The 16,201-nt window shown below is 33.0% G+C and overlaps 1 protein-coding gene across 2 annotated transcripts in view; it reads left to right on the top strand.

The window, feature by feature from the left end:
- LOC134244056 (uncharacterized) overlaps positions 1–16,201 on the top strand; it is a 54,838-nt gene that overhangs the window by 3,137 nt on the left and 35,500 nt on the right. For both annotated transcript variants that reach the window (XM_062726324.1, XM_062726323.1), the window contains exons 4-9: positions 290–405; positions 578–717; positions 7,966–8,161; positions 11,301–11,481; positions 15,731–15,803; positions 16,015–16,080. In XM_062726324.1, coding sequence (XP_062582308.1) covers positions 8,110–8,161; positions 11,301–11,481; positions 15,731–15,803; positions 16,015–16,080 — 372 coding nt within the window. In that variant the 5' untranslated portion in view covers positions 290–405; positions 578–717; positions 7,966–8,109. The remainder of the gene's footprint in view (positions 1–289; positions 406–577; positions 718–7,965; positions 8,162–11,300; positions 11,482–15,730; positions 15,804–16,014; positions 16,081–16,201) is intronic.

Raw genomic sequence — 16,201 nt, 5'->3', positions numbered from 1 at the left:
ATGAATAAAGAACTGAATAAAATCATGCAAGGAGTTGTCAATTTTCATCTTAATAACTTGTAGATATAGAATCAGAAAATAAATGAATTATAAACTTCCTTCTTTAATTGTAACAATGTCTGCTAGATTATCTCAATAGTTCTATTAATCTGTAAAAGATACATGTAATGTCAACAGCAGAGTTAAGCTTATGTTGATAAATACTAGAACTGCCAGGGGCCTCTTAAAAATGAATATGACCATAAAGAAACTTGATAGATAATTATCTACTGCAGACTTCATTTTACAGTCATTTCCTGAGGACCATTCTGAACTAGCAGCTAGCTTGTCAACATGCTGACCCTTTAAGTTCCATTATTATTCCAGTCAACTGGACAAGAAATCAACAAGCTGACCTTTTAACCTGTAAGTATTATTGCTTTACCAATATTGACAACCGATATTGCTGACTGGACTCTGTTATGTAATTTAAACACCTGTTCTTAAATCCCTGTATGCTTTTCTTCTTGTGATATTGTATAAGTTAATGTGTTTATGGGACCTTTACAAATTTCTACTCTTATCATTGTCTACATAGGTATAAAGTGCTAAAAATACCGGGACAGTTAAAACCCTGTGAAGCGAGTCTATTGATCAGCTGTTTGTACCGCTGACTACAGTGGATATTTCTCGCAATATGTGAGTGGATATAGCTAATATTAACATTGTCACTTAGAGGTAAGCATTTACAAACTTTTTATTTCTACTTCTCTTTAGAAGAGAAGGATGATTTACTATTTAGGGATAGGAAAGAGAGGTTGGCAAGTTTTGTGCAGTTTTTTTCAGATCAATGCACAAAAATAATCTCTATAATTCATAGAATGAGAGGAAAAAAACACAGGCCTTAACAAAGTCATTACCAGTGACGTTCAAATAAGTGTTTTATTATTATTTGATATGTGTGTTTATTCTGGTAAAGAGATTATAAATAAACATATCCAGTTCACTTTACCCAGACATTTTAAAGTGCTCTTTGACTTGACAGAATTGTCCCATTCAGTTTTCCGTCTTCTAGCTAATGTGTTTTAAGCCTTTGAAGTTTGTAGAAGACATTAAATAAAGTAAATTTTTAATACATCATGCAGGTACAGAGTACAACACTAATCTTGCAATAATTTTTAAATTGCACTTTATAAATGAATTACCTTTAGAACAGATTTTACTAGCTGGTCAGGCATGCATGGCTGGTAATTATGTAGTCACTTAAACTGTACACTTAGTAGAAGTAATATCTAAGTATTTCATTTTTCCAAACAATCCCATTTTTTTTCACCACAATTTTGAACAAAGACAGGACAAAGAGTTTTTGTAGTACTTTGGTATATTTTTATAATGTTAAAACAGTAGTTGAATTTAACTATTGTAAAAATGCTACATCTTCAGAGTAAACACAGACAAAAATGTTTATTTGATGATGATGCTGAAAACATATATGGATTTATCTATTAAAAAAAAAGTATACCATATTATTTTTTAGTCTTACTTATTAAGTCTAGTATATCTGTGTAATTCTTTGTGCAAGAATATTTAAATCTTTGTACAAAATCTTCTCCAAAATAATATCTTATATGTTTCTATAAATATTAATTAAAACTTTTCAAGGTCAAACTTCCTTGTCAGTTGCTCTTATCACATGCAGTTTTTCACTTTCAAAACAACTTCTTCTAGAAAAGGAAGTATACTTCTGCACTTCAAAATTTGTCAATACAAAAAATGTTTAGACTGAGGTTAGAGGTCAATCTAGATAATACCCACCTATATAGAGAAAGATATAGATTGTTCAGACTGTGCTTATAAAGTCATTAAAATCAATAGAGATACACATGGAAAATTACGTATTTACACATAACGCCTGAGTTTTTATTTGTATAGTCATGATTCATGTCAGTAAAAAAGACATTCTAACACTGCACACAGCATTTCAAAATGCACAAGGTTGACAAGTTCTAAGCTGTTAACAGACAATTATTCTCTTGTATTTTGACCAAATTCAAAGCACAATGTTAAACAAAAGCTTGATAAATATAGCCAAAACATGCAGGTGGAATTTTGCAGTTTAGAGGTCTATCCACTATCATTGGTTCTCGTATGTCAATAATTACTTAAATTACATTATAATTAAAAATAACAATATTACTGTGTTATACCTTTAAATTTCATAAATCTTGCTTTAGTATTCTGTGTGTAGAAGCTGTTTTACAGTTTTTCATGTACAGCTAACCACTGACAGGAATATGGGGATTCTTTAATTTACAATAGTCAAGCCTAGGTGTTAGTTAAACCCATACATTTTGAAATCTCAAAGGTATAGAGATGGATGCTAAGAAATATGTCTGATATGTTAGAACATGTTACTACTGAGTTAAAGATTTTCGTTGAATACACATACACAATAATAATTATATGTACAGTACATATTTATTGCGCTTCAAGTGCATAAAAGCAAAAATAAAGCATCCATTTGAATATACAAATCTTAAACTAATTAAGTGATACGTTATCTGAAAGAATTTACTATGCACAAATGAATAACTATGAATTTGGTATTATAATTTATCAATAGATTTGACTACATATTTTTTCCACATTTTGAACACATTAACTAAATGTTATTTCCAAAGTAATTGTACAATATCTGTACAGGGCTGGAGGGATAAAGAATATTTTTCTTTAATATTGTTTAACTTAAATGGACAAAAGTCTTTTCATTCTGCGCTGTTTGTAAATAATTGATGGTATGAAGTGACCCCAGTTAGAAGTGGCCGTGGCTAGGACAGTGTAGGAGTCGACAGGTAAGAGGCCTTCAGGTGATATGTACCTGATCTACTGATGATGAGGCTGAGGAAACATACACCTATAGCGGCCATCAGAACTTTTATAAATCAGCCTTGATCAAGATGCTCCGTCCTTTTAATAGTAAAACTTGTGTTTTATGAGCTATTTGTATGTTGTATAAATTGAACTCCTTTGGAATTTTTATAGTAATTTTGTTTAGCATTTAGAAATTCTGTATGTAAAATATATGTAAAATTTTTCACAGAAATGCTTTTTTAGCTTACCTGAGCCTAATTAAGGGATAACAGTAACAGATTATAATCCACTTTTTTCAGTTGTATATATAAATCAGGTCCAGCACAATCTCTTGATTAAGCTATATAGCTTTATTAAGCTATTCAAAATAGCTTGATAAAGCTATTTATATGCAGTTTTTCACAAAAACGTTTTTTGCAAGAAATAAACAAAAAGTATTTGACTATTCCTATGCGTACTATGGACTATCAAAAATACAACCTAAATCATAGAAAGTTCGTTCTAACATTACTTTTAAGCAAAATATGAATTTCGAATCCATTGTTTGATTAACTGTCCACTATTTTGGGTGCGGTGAGGCATGGGTAAGTATGATTGCTTCTCATTGTGCTGAACTGTTACCAATCAATTATCCTGTTGGCCATAACTGGCCTCCTTTATAATTTCATTCAAGAAATAAATGTGTGGTCACTCATCAATAGCCCCAAAACTTCAGAAACTTTTAGCACAAAGTCTCTCAAGGAGACGCAATATGGTGAGTGATTTTTACATGCATTTTATTCAGAAGAATTCAAAGTTTAATATTCCCACTGCACCATGATGCGACTTTTTACACATGCTGAAAAAATAAAACATTTGAGAAAAAAGTCTGATAAAATAGCTTAATCAAGCTATTCTGAATAGCTTAATAAAGCTATTTAGCTAAATCAAGCCATATAGCTTAATCAAGAGATTGTGCTGGACCTGTAAATATATTGAGGAGTAGTAAAAAAAGATGCTTGGTTGTTATCCCAGAATTAAAGCAAAGAATAAGAAAGTGTTAGGATAGTAACAGGACTGAAGCACCCCGTTAATAAATCTGAATTGTTATGAGTTGTAAATTATAAATGACTAAAATAATCTTTTTGTTTTCTTAAAGTCCCTTCTAACCCAAGTCTGGTTGACTTTTCATTTGGTCATGGCTATCCATGGCTTCTGGCAAGAAATGGATTACTTCTATTGTACTGAAGTGTATTACAGTGGACCTTACTTATCTATTGTACTTTTTAAATGTTATTTTGTCTTGTTTAAGTGGTGATTATATCCGGACACATATCCGTTAATAATTCATGTATTACACTAGTTAATAATTCATATCACAATTCATAACTCCAGTACATAAATTCTTTTGTTGTAAACAAGATTATAGTACTTGGTAGATATGGATTAAACTGCTGTACATTTCAGTGACTTTTATGAAAGAACTGTATATCTCTTCAGTATATACCTAGCTTACAATAATAGACCTATATAAGACCTACATAATGACTGATATATTCTCGCTATTGAAATTTCAATGATGTATAAAAGACTTGAGGGCTTTGGTCACATTTTTTCAAAAATTGTAGGTCAGTTTTATTCTTGACCTTTCAACATTCTTATGATTCAGAAAGAGAAAATTTTTTTGTATTCTTGCATTTTTTTTTTAACATCAACAAATATTAAAATAGAAAATTTATAAATAATTCACAATTCTGTTGGCCGATGAAGTTTCATTGAAATTGATGATCCCTTAACAGAGTTATATATTTCTGTTGATATGTAAATGCTAACATTAATCAAAGTACTCAGAAGTACAGAGAGCCGGGCTCATTTACAGAGTAGAATGGATTTTTTTTACATGAATCATGTTTATATTCTGATGGAAAAATTATTTTAAAACTTTATAAATGATAAGACCTGACAGTGTTTTTCAATCGTAATACCACGATATAAAGTTGAATGTAAACAAACAGGCCAGTCAGAAAATAATGATCAAAAATCCTTAATGAACTGCTTTGACTTATGAAGTTTTCAAAGTCATTACTACTAATGTTTATTTTATATAGAAAAACTGTTTTATATTTGTTGATTTAGCTTTGTATTATGTCAAAAGCGGTTGATATCCTCTTTAAATTGGCATGTCATAAAAGGGATTGATTTACCTACCAATATATTATCATGTATTAGTGTACACTTATTTCATTTTATGATTTGAGCAACCAAATATTAAGCAGATTTATTTTGTTTTTCTCAAAAAAAATCTCTAAATAATATCAAATGTCATTAACAGCAATTTATGATCTCTTTCACACACTGTAGAGTTTGTGTTACTATTATGCCTGCATCATCTTAAATGTGATATATGAATGGCAGTTTTTAAATAAATATACCTATACCAATGATGATTTGATTACAAAAATTCATGTACTTTAATCTCAGAACAGTTGGTATTTAAAAAACTAATATAAATAACATATATAATTTATAACTTTCTGGTTTATCAAAAAATTCTGCAGCTAAATGATCTTTTAATCAGCAATGAAATGTATAAGTGCACTGTTTTCTATTTGAAAACTTCATATTACAATTTCAAAACAAAAGGATTTGATGATAGTTTATTACAAAACATGCATCCTACACCTTTTAAAGAATTACTTGCACAATAAATTTACAGTTTGTAGTAGTCACGTTATCTAAAAGATTTTTTTTATTGTGAATAAAGAGTTTATAAGACATGTAACAAGTGATACTTTATATAGCAAATTAAAATTCTTTTTAGGGATTTTCTTGCATTTCTTTGTTGTCTTGATATTTAAATTGATGTTTCAAAATGTTTTATTTGTAAAATCATCAATCATACTATGAAAAGTCTTCAGAATTGCAACTGATCAATATCAATAAAATAAATCAGATTGGTGGTAGTGTATTATTATTTTAATGTTCACATCTACATATCAACAGAAATATATCATTTACCTGCTTAATCTTTGAAAAAAATGAAACCAATAAAAAATCAATGAAATCAATCAAATTTTGAAAAGAAATTAATTTTTGAGTGAGGCCAAAATTGAGGCCAAAAATTTTTACAGAGGCCAAATCTGAGGCCAGGCCAACTTTTGAGGCCAGGCCAAAATTTGGTTTGAAGCCAAATTAGAGGCCAAGATAGAGGCCAGGCCAACTTAGAGGCCAGGCCAGGCCAAAGGGGCCAGGCCAGGTATTAGAGTATGCCGATAGCCCATTAAACAGCTGTAGTTCAATATACATGAAGTCTGCAATATATACGTGAATTAATTTACCTTGTGATATAAAGTTCAAGTCAGAAAATAATGAAATAAAAATGATTGCTCTAAATAGCCTCCGTAAATGAAAAATGAGATGCTTTATGAGATATCCTCTTGCATGTCATAAAAGGGATTGATTTACCTAAATATATTACATGTATTAGCAATAATTCTAGTAGCAACCAAATATTAAGCAGATTGTTTCTCAAAAAAATTTCATGAAGCAATTTATGATCTCTTTAAATTTATGGGTGAGCTCTGGAAAATGGCAGTTGATATCCTATGATGTAAATATGTTGGGGGAAAAACATTCATATATGGTTTATCTCAGCTAAATGATCTTTTATCAGCTGTAAGGCACTTTTCTATTTGAAATTCATATTGAATTTCAAAAGGATCATGGTAACAAATGTACACCTTTTAAAGAATCACAATAAATTTACACTGTAGCACTGTATAACGATCATAAGAAGGGATTTTCTTTATATTCCTATAACTGAGTATATTATTTTTCTATAGCTATTTAATATTATTCTCGATCCACATCAGATAATCACTGATTTTGTATCTATATCTATCTAACTTAGATACGAGTTCAGTGAACTTGTTCTGTGTTTGTTCCTTTAATTGAAAGTTGAGAAACACCGACACAAACTGATCTCTAGGTACAAACAGCTTAGTAATGGGTCCCCCCAGATCAATACTTAGTGAATCATAAACACAGGTAAAGAGATTCTGGGGGGACGGAGGGGGGACTGTAGGGGGGGGGGGAGGTACAAACAGCTTAGTAATTGGTACCTCCATCAATGTACAGACAAATAAAAAGATTCTGAGGGGTAGATGGGGGACTGAAGGGGGTGTACAGGTACAAACAGCTTAGTTGTGGGTCCCCTTCATCTGCCTTCATCAATACACTGAATCAGGGAAAGGTAAAAAAGATTCAGGGGGTGACAGATGGGGGGCCATAGGGGGTGATGCAGTGCAAAGGCTGCAAAAGAAAAGTGCCAATATTTAGTGCATCCTAAAAGGTGTGAGTTACTTATATGTAAAGGAAGGAAAATGAATTGCATGCGTAATTGTGTTTTACTTGTTTTTGGCAAATTGGACTGAATTGTAACAGATGTTCCGGGACATTGATTTATATGTAAATTCAATATGTACATCAAGAAAAATAGGTAATGCTTGGTTGTTTGTATTGAATGTCCTTGATTTTATTTTTTAGAGCCTTTTTAATTTTGAAAAGGTAGAAAAAAACTTATTGATATTAGGGTTTTTTATTGATATATCTATAGATATTCATGTACTTCAAAAAAAAATGATAAATTGATTTGTCTATAATTATTGTCACAAACTTTCTCTGTAAACTAAGTCTGATATTAATTCATGAAAGCACAAATTGAAAGTTGCCAACATTTTTAAATACCTCAGTTTTCAAATTCACCCAGGAAAAATTAATTAAATGAGATATGGGATCAAACTCAGAGTGGTAAATATAGATTACTAATCACAAAAGCTTTATACAGTTTCAAATTTTAGAAATGAAACTGATAACTGTTATTGTATCTTTAAAGAGTTTATCATGATAAATAAGGTAGCAAGAGGAAATATTATACCAACAAACTGTAATAAACATGAAACCTCTAGATATGAGTGTTTTGTTCATTAAATATGGATGTATAGAATTGCTTGTATTGTACATATAGGGATAATTACAAAATACAAGTTTGCCAGATATTTTTTGTGAGATGAAGTTGGGGCCTATTTTCATATAAATAACCTCTATTGATTTCTACATAAATGTGTAATTTAACAGGTGCACACTTTCTAACACTGTGTGAAGGAATTACATGGGCAGTGTGCAGAGCTAGATCTTCTCCCTGGAGCGGGGTGATATACCGTGGAGTCCGGATTTTACTGCCGAGGCAAGAGCATCATGTGACCCTCGGAGTCTGACACTATGGCAGGATGGCACAGTCTCTCGGGGTATCTCTACTTCAGAACGGGCGGAGGTAAGTCAAAATAACTTCTGATATTTACAGGCAGCCCTGTGTCTGTACTTCTTAACAAATGCTTGTATAAGGTACAAATGTAAGCACTAAGCATAGTGGTCACTGACTCCAAGGCTAGGTAAATAGCCCTGGTAATACAGAAAGTCTTGTAAACTCTGTGATACTAGTACTCATCTCACTATTACTGTTGAAAATGATACAATTTATAGCCAGGGTATATTTATTTCACACAGTGTGATGGGGGATATGTTTTCAATGTTATCCTTTTCTTTTGATGCTAATCAGATTATGCCTCCTATATCTGTATATGTTTTTCCCCATAAGATAACTGGTCTGATGTCAGAGATGGTAGCAATTTTTCCAGATTTTAGGCTCATAATCGAACTTATGCAAAACCTTCTTAATCATCATGGTTAAAATTTTGGGAGCAGCTCTATTTTCTAAGTGCAAGGCTACGTAGAGCAGACTTGTGGGGATGAGGCCTAGTTTTACTTTACCTCTCGTGTTTGGTCCTTAGACTCAGATTTATGGATGAATGTTGGACTTACTGGAAGTCCTTTTTTCCAGAAAATTAAACCCTCTGGGATCATTAAATGACATGCTTGACACATCAAGCTTAAAGAATGATAAACCATCATATAAGCATAGGTTGCTGCAACTTTCAGTGGTCAGCAGGCCCTCTGCCTACCAGAATTATGAGCCATATTAGGTTCAAATTTGCAGGGATGATGCATGTAGAGATACTCACTTACCAAGGCATGTGAATTTCAGTTGCAGTATTAGTGCATTCTTGCGGTCTTAATGCTTCTTCTTCCTATGCCATGCAGGGGCTTGTGGGCATCATCACACTTGATCTTCATTTGCTATATTTTTTCTTCATATGTATATAAAAATGCTGTAGTTACAAAAAAAAAACATTGCAACTTATTTAACTTGAAACAGCCCCTCTTTTATATAATTATTTAGAACTACATTTGTTGAGATGAGCTATGTAATTTTTTCTAAATGTATGTAGAATTTTCATCAATTTTTTGTCACTGACTGTTTTGACTCTCTGCACTGCTTTGGTCTAAAGATATGCAAAAATCTTTGAAGCTGTTGATGACAAGTATTGATTACAAGGGCCCCATCTAGATGTCAAACAGATGACTAAAATTATGACAAATTATACATTGTCTAAGTTTTTTTTTTCCTGCTAATAGAGGTCAGTGTCTGTCATTAGTTTGTGTGTACTGGAGATTTGTGGACATTCCCCGGTGGTCGCTGGATAATCAGGAGTTCATGACTTAACATGTAGACAACAAAGTTATCTGATGTGATCAGGTATCATAGAGAGAAGACAATGGCATCACTGGGTCATATCATATGTCAGGTTGAAAAAAAATAATGTTGGGCAGTGCTTAGTATATCATATTATAGACACTGTATGTTAGATATATTGAAAAATAATTTGTCCTCCATAAGGATAAATCTCTCTCTTTCTCTCTCTTGCTCTCTCTGACAACCCCCCCCCCCCCCTCCCCCAACACATACTGTAAACCAACTATTATTCGCGTCATCTTTTATTCGCAATTTGTCGATTAGAAATCAGTCCACGACGATTAATTTTTGTGACTGAGGAAACATTCCCTACAAATACTTAAGGAAAATGAATGGTTCGCGGCGATTAATATTCACAAGTAAGAGTAGGTCGCGGAACTCGCGGATAATTCTCACACACAAATAAAATTTGGATTACAGTATTTAGTGATAGTCTCCTTAAGGTTAAATCTCTCTCTTTTTCTCTCTCTCTGACCCCCCCCCCCCCCCCCACCACCACCACCACACACACAAATACACACACACCCTAGCATGCACTACACATTTAGTGCTATATTTATAGCACTGTTTGCCTTTTTTAATATTGAAAAAATTACAGTAAAGCATGGTTAAAGCAAGCACACTTTTAGGGAATTCAGGCTAACAACACTTTGGTGGCCACTTAGTGTCAAATCCTGATTGGGCATATTACATCCAAATACTAACATCAATTATTATGCTTACAATTGCATGTATACAGCAATTTGTCTAAATTTTCAAACCCAAAACCTGTTTGCAGATATTAAATCAACAGGCAGATGAAAGTTTTCTTGACATCAGTTTGAGTACTAGTTCATATCTTACTGCAATTTTGGTATAAAATGATAAATTCGAATGCATGACATATGTGTATATTTGTCAGAGAATATATTTTCTTCAAGATTGTTGTAAATGGTACCAGTATGGTAATGAGCTGAACCGATGTTCTCAAGGTCATGAGCTTCATTCCTTGTGTGGGTGCCAACATATTTTCTGTAAAAAAAAAAAACAAAAAAAAACAGTGTTCACCATTTCAACATAGTGATTTTCCTATATACAAGTATATAAGTTCCTTGTATACTATTTGAAAATAGTTGGGTATTATTGATTATAGAGAGACAAACTGACAGAAAGCATTATAATATCATTAAGTTTATAATGAATCCAAATTTCCTAGTACTTTGCTATAAGAATAATTTACTGTTACATGGAAGGTTATAATATTGATTGCCAGGTCTTTGTTTAAATCCAAGTGACTTGGATTAATTACTGACCTAACAGATCCTTGTTTGGGGGTGACAGCTGCTTTCCTTATTAATTCCCATCAATGTGAAGCGACTGATCTATAACCTTTCTAGCAAAGGAAACCCTTGACATGCCAAATGATATGATTTCTAACTTGTTTGCTTCATACTTAAGCTTGTCATCATACACTTTTAGCATTGATGACCCATTTTCTTAGTTGTCTTGATTGACAAGTAAATCAATTAATTAATTATTGTTTATTTCAGTTTTTTAAGGTTGGGAATTTAGGAATAGTTTGTAGGTTAACTGATTGTTTGTTTCTTGAGAATCAGGATAATAGACAGGAAATTTTGCATTGCTCAAAAGTCCTTAAGTGTCTCAGGGTAATTTAAGAAAAATTTGGAATTATTATTTCATCAAGTTTATTGCATTATTTTGGTATCTAGGATTAGGATTTATAACTTTTATTGATATTGTTTTTTTAGTGGAGGGAAGAATTTCTTTCTAAAGAGACTTTAAATTCTATAAGTTAATTCTTGGAGTCATTCTCTTGCAGGAATCAGCCTTCTGAAGACGAGGAAGCGGATGTGGTGTGTTCTGGAGGAACGACAGAGTCAGCTGGTGTACTACAAGAATGAGGAGGATGTACGTACTGGGAAGTCCCCCCAGGGGAGCCTCAGTCTTATAGGGGCCGCCATCTCACTGGACCTGGATAACAACAATCAGTTCATTATACTGTAAGTCATCAGTACACTGTAACACTATAACCCTGAACTTGGGACCCTGAAGTCATAACCCTTAGAAATTCATTTCACAGAAACCCTGAACTTGGGACTCTGAAGTCATAACCCTCAGAAATTCATTTCACAGTAACCCTGAACTTGGGACCCTGAAGTCATAACCCTTAGAAATTCATTTCACAGTAACCCAGAACTTGGGACCCTGATGTCATAACCCTTAGAAATTCATTTCACAGTAACCCTGAACTTGGGACCCTGAAGTCATAACCCTTAGAAATTCATTTCACAGTAACCCTGAACTTGGGACCCTGAAGTCATAACCCTCAGAAATTCATTTCACAGTAACCCTGAACTTGGGACTCTGAAGTCATAACCCTCAGAAATTCATTTCACAGTAACCCTGAACTTGGGACTCTGAAGTCATAACCCTCAGAAATTCATTTCACAGTAACCCTGAACTTGGGACCCTGAAGTCATAACCCTTAGAAATTCATTTCACAGTAACCCTGAACCTGGGACTCTGAAATCATAACCCTCAGAAATTCATTTCACAGTAACCCTGAACTTGGGACCCTGAAGTCATAACCCTTAGAAATTCATTTCACAGTAACCCTGAACTTGGGACTCTGAAATCATAGCCTTCAGAAGGGATTAACTTGTAACTGATTCTTATAGTACTGTTTTATTCTGCATTCCTTGAAAAGAGTTGGTAGGTTAATAGTTTGTTTCTTGAATAGAAATATCGAGATTCAAATCCCCTTGGAATCAGATAGAGACAAGAAAATATTGATTGCTTGATCTTTGGTGAGAGTAACAGGTCTTCTAAAAGAGATGTTAAATCTAAGGTCCCAATATTGTAGTAAGGTTAGTGGGAATGTCAGGTTTTCTAAAAGAGATGGAAAATCTTGTCAAGTGTAGTTATTGAACTAAGGTTAGTGGTGGTGCCAGGTCTTCTAAATCTGAGTTAGGTCCCAGTACTGGACTAAGATTAGTGGTGGTGTCAGTATGTGTAAAGTATTGTCCTTATAGGAACATTAAGCTTTGTATGATTAATCAGTCACACTGACCCCAGAGCTGTTATTTGCTCAGCTGTTGTAACAGCTTTCATTCCTAATTATACAATATTTATGTCATAAAGTGGTCAAATATGCAAAATTTATGTCGTGAAATCACACTTACATTAGTTTTATATCAAAAGACATCATGTATCTTAAGTGACATTACTGATATATTATTTAATTATTTTACTTGATGGCCTTCCTTGCTTAATTTGAAGTCAGAACAATAAGTTAAAGAATAGTTTCTAAAGTTAAAAGGTGATTTAGTTCACTTCCATGGCTCAACCGCAGCACGTTACATCAAGAAGTGTGATTAAGGAGCCATTAACATTCGATTCAACATACATGTATTTGCAAAATCCATTGAATTAATGCTCTTTTTGATAATCTCATTTTATTGTAATATATACAAGACTACTGTGCCTTCTTTTTTAGCGCTAGCTTTTTTTTAGCACAGATGAGAAAAGCTTACCTAGTTTGTAACAGTTGTCCATCTGTCGGTCTGTCTGTCCATATCTAAATAATTTTTAAGAACATGTGTGCTCCTACAGTTTTTGGCAGATTTTCTAAAGTAAACTTGGTATTCACATATAGTAATACTCTAAAATACATAATTAGTCTCTTTTAATATTGTAAGTACAGAGCATTGTAGACCTTCGGTGAGTCTCTTCAGAGACTTCTTGTTTTGACCTTCAATTCAGTGAGCCTTTGTTGAGTGGGGGCTAATTGTCTAGGAAGACCTTGAACAAGTTAATGAGCATGTCAATTACTGTTTGACAATAACAGATGATGTAGGGCGATTAATGTCCATTATTGGGAATGTTATCAGGCATTTAATTTGTTTCTGGATTTGTCACTGAACGGTAGTGTTACCGGTCCATGATGGAGAACAATTTGATATCCGTGTGCACAAAAATCAGAGCTAATTACTGGTCCACCAGAAAATCTGATGTCTGCATGATTTAGATAATGCTTTTAAAATTAGTATTTTATAAGTAAAAATCAACATAAATGACTTCAGACTTTGTCAGTGTTTGTCAGGAAAATTATTTTTTTCATGTCAAACTTTTTTGGATTGCCTCTGCAGTATCTAAATTAAGCTACCAATCACAAAAAATATTTAATCCATGATCAGCATAATTTTGATACTGTTACTGTACAGAAGTATTTCTTTTGCCCTGTGTTATTTTTTGCCCTTCCATGCCATAGGTGTCGGAACATGTGCAAAGAGATACATAATATAGTCTTTGAAAATTGGGGCTTACCTTATTTTATTTTTGGGGGAGGTAGCCCCCCTCCCATTTTCAAATAGCCCCCCCCCCACACACACACACACACTCTATCAATTTACTTCCTACTCCTATGCAGACTTGCAAAAGTGCTTTGTTTTAAATTCACTCACCTGAGCTGGGAGTAGGACAAAGAGGTTGGGGAAAAAGCAAGGGGGAAAGGGAAAAGTTTCCCTGTATACAGTAGTAGGTCTAGAATACTCGTTGAAAAACCTAATTAGAAAACTTTATCACTAAGTTTTGGAGGGGTGTGTGTTATTTTCATTGTTTTTCAAGGGATTAACTGACCCTCAAATTTCTGTTCACCACAAAATGTAATTTTTCACAGAATTTCCACATTTATTTTTTTACTTACCCTAAGAAGTTCATTTGGTATTTGATGATGAATATTCATGAAATTATAAATCTTGTAATGAGTGTATATATATATGGGGAATTGATTTCCTATAAACATGTTTATTTGGAAGAATTACCAGCTGTTCTTGACCTTGCAGCTACAAGATAATAATGTCAACTGGGCTTCCAAACATACTTACAAACAGGCTAGTGCCCTTGTTATCTGAAATTATTTAGTGAGAAAAGTACATCAAAACTATCTAGGTGACTTTTTTTGTGAAAGTCAGATTGTCTATAATTTTATAAGACTTTCTGTGTGATACAAAGTCTTGAAAAGGTTAAAATGTTCAAAATAAATGACTGTAGATAATTTAAAAAAATAGAAATAGTTCATAGAATTTTAATTTGTGCAACTGGTTATTTCACATTGCTTTATCAAATTATTCAAAACATTTTTAGAAGACTTTTAAATGTTTTATTAAGAAAACACCTACCCGGTAATAGGAAAAAGAAATGTAAAGTTATCTTCATGCTTCATTCATAACTTGAAGCAGAGAACATTGGAATATTATACTGTGCCTAAAGGTTATATGTAACTGTTGGAAAGTAACAGCCTTGTTCCCAGTGCCATTTCAACATATAGGTTTTGAGAGTAAACCTGTTTCATTCCATTGTTTTATAATTGAATGAATAATTTAAAAAAAAATCATACTTGGCTTATTGGTTTGAAAATAAAACTGTATTTTCATAACTCTGAACAAAGGTCAGTTAGACTAGGTCAAGGTCACAGGGTTCAGAAGTGTCAAATTCTAGTATTGTACTCTCACAAATTCTCAAGACAAAACTGTGTATGGAAGGTGCCTCAGGAGGTCATACTTTCCAAACAAGGATTGGGTGTGACCAAGAGGAATGTTATGATTCTTAGCTGTGGCTGTTTACATTAGGTCAAGGTCACAGGGCTGAGAAGTTCATTGACCAATGACTTCTGAACTGATTAACAAGAAACACTGCTGGCCATAAGAATTTAAAGTCTATTTTTATTGCAAGTCGACAGAGTTCTTTCTAAGCTTTAAATAATGCTTATAGTTGCATTTTTAACTTCTATGTAGAATTGCTAAAAAAAAAAATATTTGATCCAAACAGTGGGAGGTTTGTATCAATCACTGATAAGGAGAAACCATTCTTCTCATGTATAATCAGTATATTACCAACATGACCTCACTGTGAAGTCTTAGGAAAAGAACAACAATTAAAATGGATTTCACATTAATAAATGTCACATATTTTAAGTTATGCACTTATACTCATCTGACTTAACATAACATGAAGAAAATTTAGAGAAAAGTTATATTGCTTTGAAGGATTGATGATTTTACCTCTTTCAATATATTGTCTGAAGATAATGCATTGGTTTGGTTTGTCTTTAAAAAGTCAAGAAAGTTTGTGTCTATGATAAGAAGCATTCAACATTCCATTGAAAGTTAACAGTTTTGATAAGGATTGTTACACTGTATTGGCATCATTGTCAGATATTTACTCTATATAGATGTAATTTCTTTGCAGATCTAACAACAAGGAACACATGTTTACAGCAGAAAACCATGAGTCTATGATGATATGGCTGCTGGGTTTACAGGTGAGTAATTAAACAGATCTCATTCCAGTTCACAATATTTTACAGCTACTGTGTTTACAATTGAGTACTAAAACATATAGTTCACATCTGTTTACAGCAGAAAGCCATAAATCTCTGATACTTAGGTTAAATTTGAGTATTCAAACAGGTTTCATCCTATTCACACCTTTTCACAGCAGAAAACTAGTACTCTATCTGACCTCTGTTGTAGGCCAGAAGAGATCTAACAGGAGGCAATGGAGCAGATGGTTTAGAGGAATGTTTCCCCAAAGTAAGAGTAAGTTTACACCAACAGGTGCTTGTCATTACATAGATATACACACCCCAAAGTAAGAGTAAGTCTCTACCAACAGGTGCTTGTCATTACATAGATATACACACCCCAAAGTAAGAGTAAG

This window comes from Saccostrea cucullata, unplaced genomic scaffold (assembly GCF_032062105.1).
Source record: "Saccostrea cucullata isolate Sc308-1 unplaced genomic scaffold, CSIRO_AGI_Scuc_v1 ctg108, whole genome shotgun sequence".
NCBI classification, from domain to species: domain Eukaryota; kingdom Metazoa; phylum Mollusca; class Bivalvia; order Ostreida; family Ostreidae; genus Saccostrea; species Saccostrea cuccullata.
Note: the sequence above shows the minus strand (reverse complement) of the source record. Positions and strands in the feature narration are given on the sequence as shown.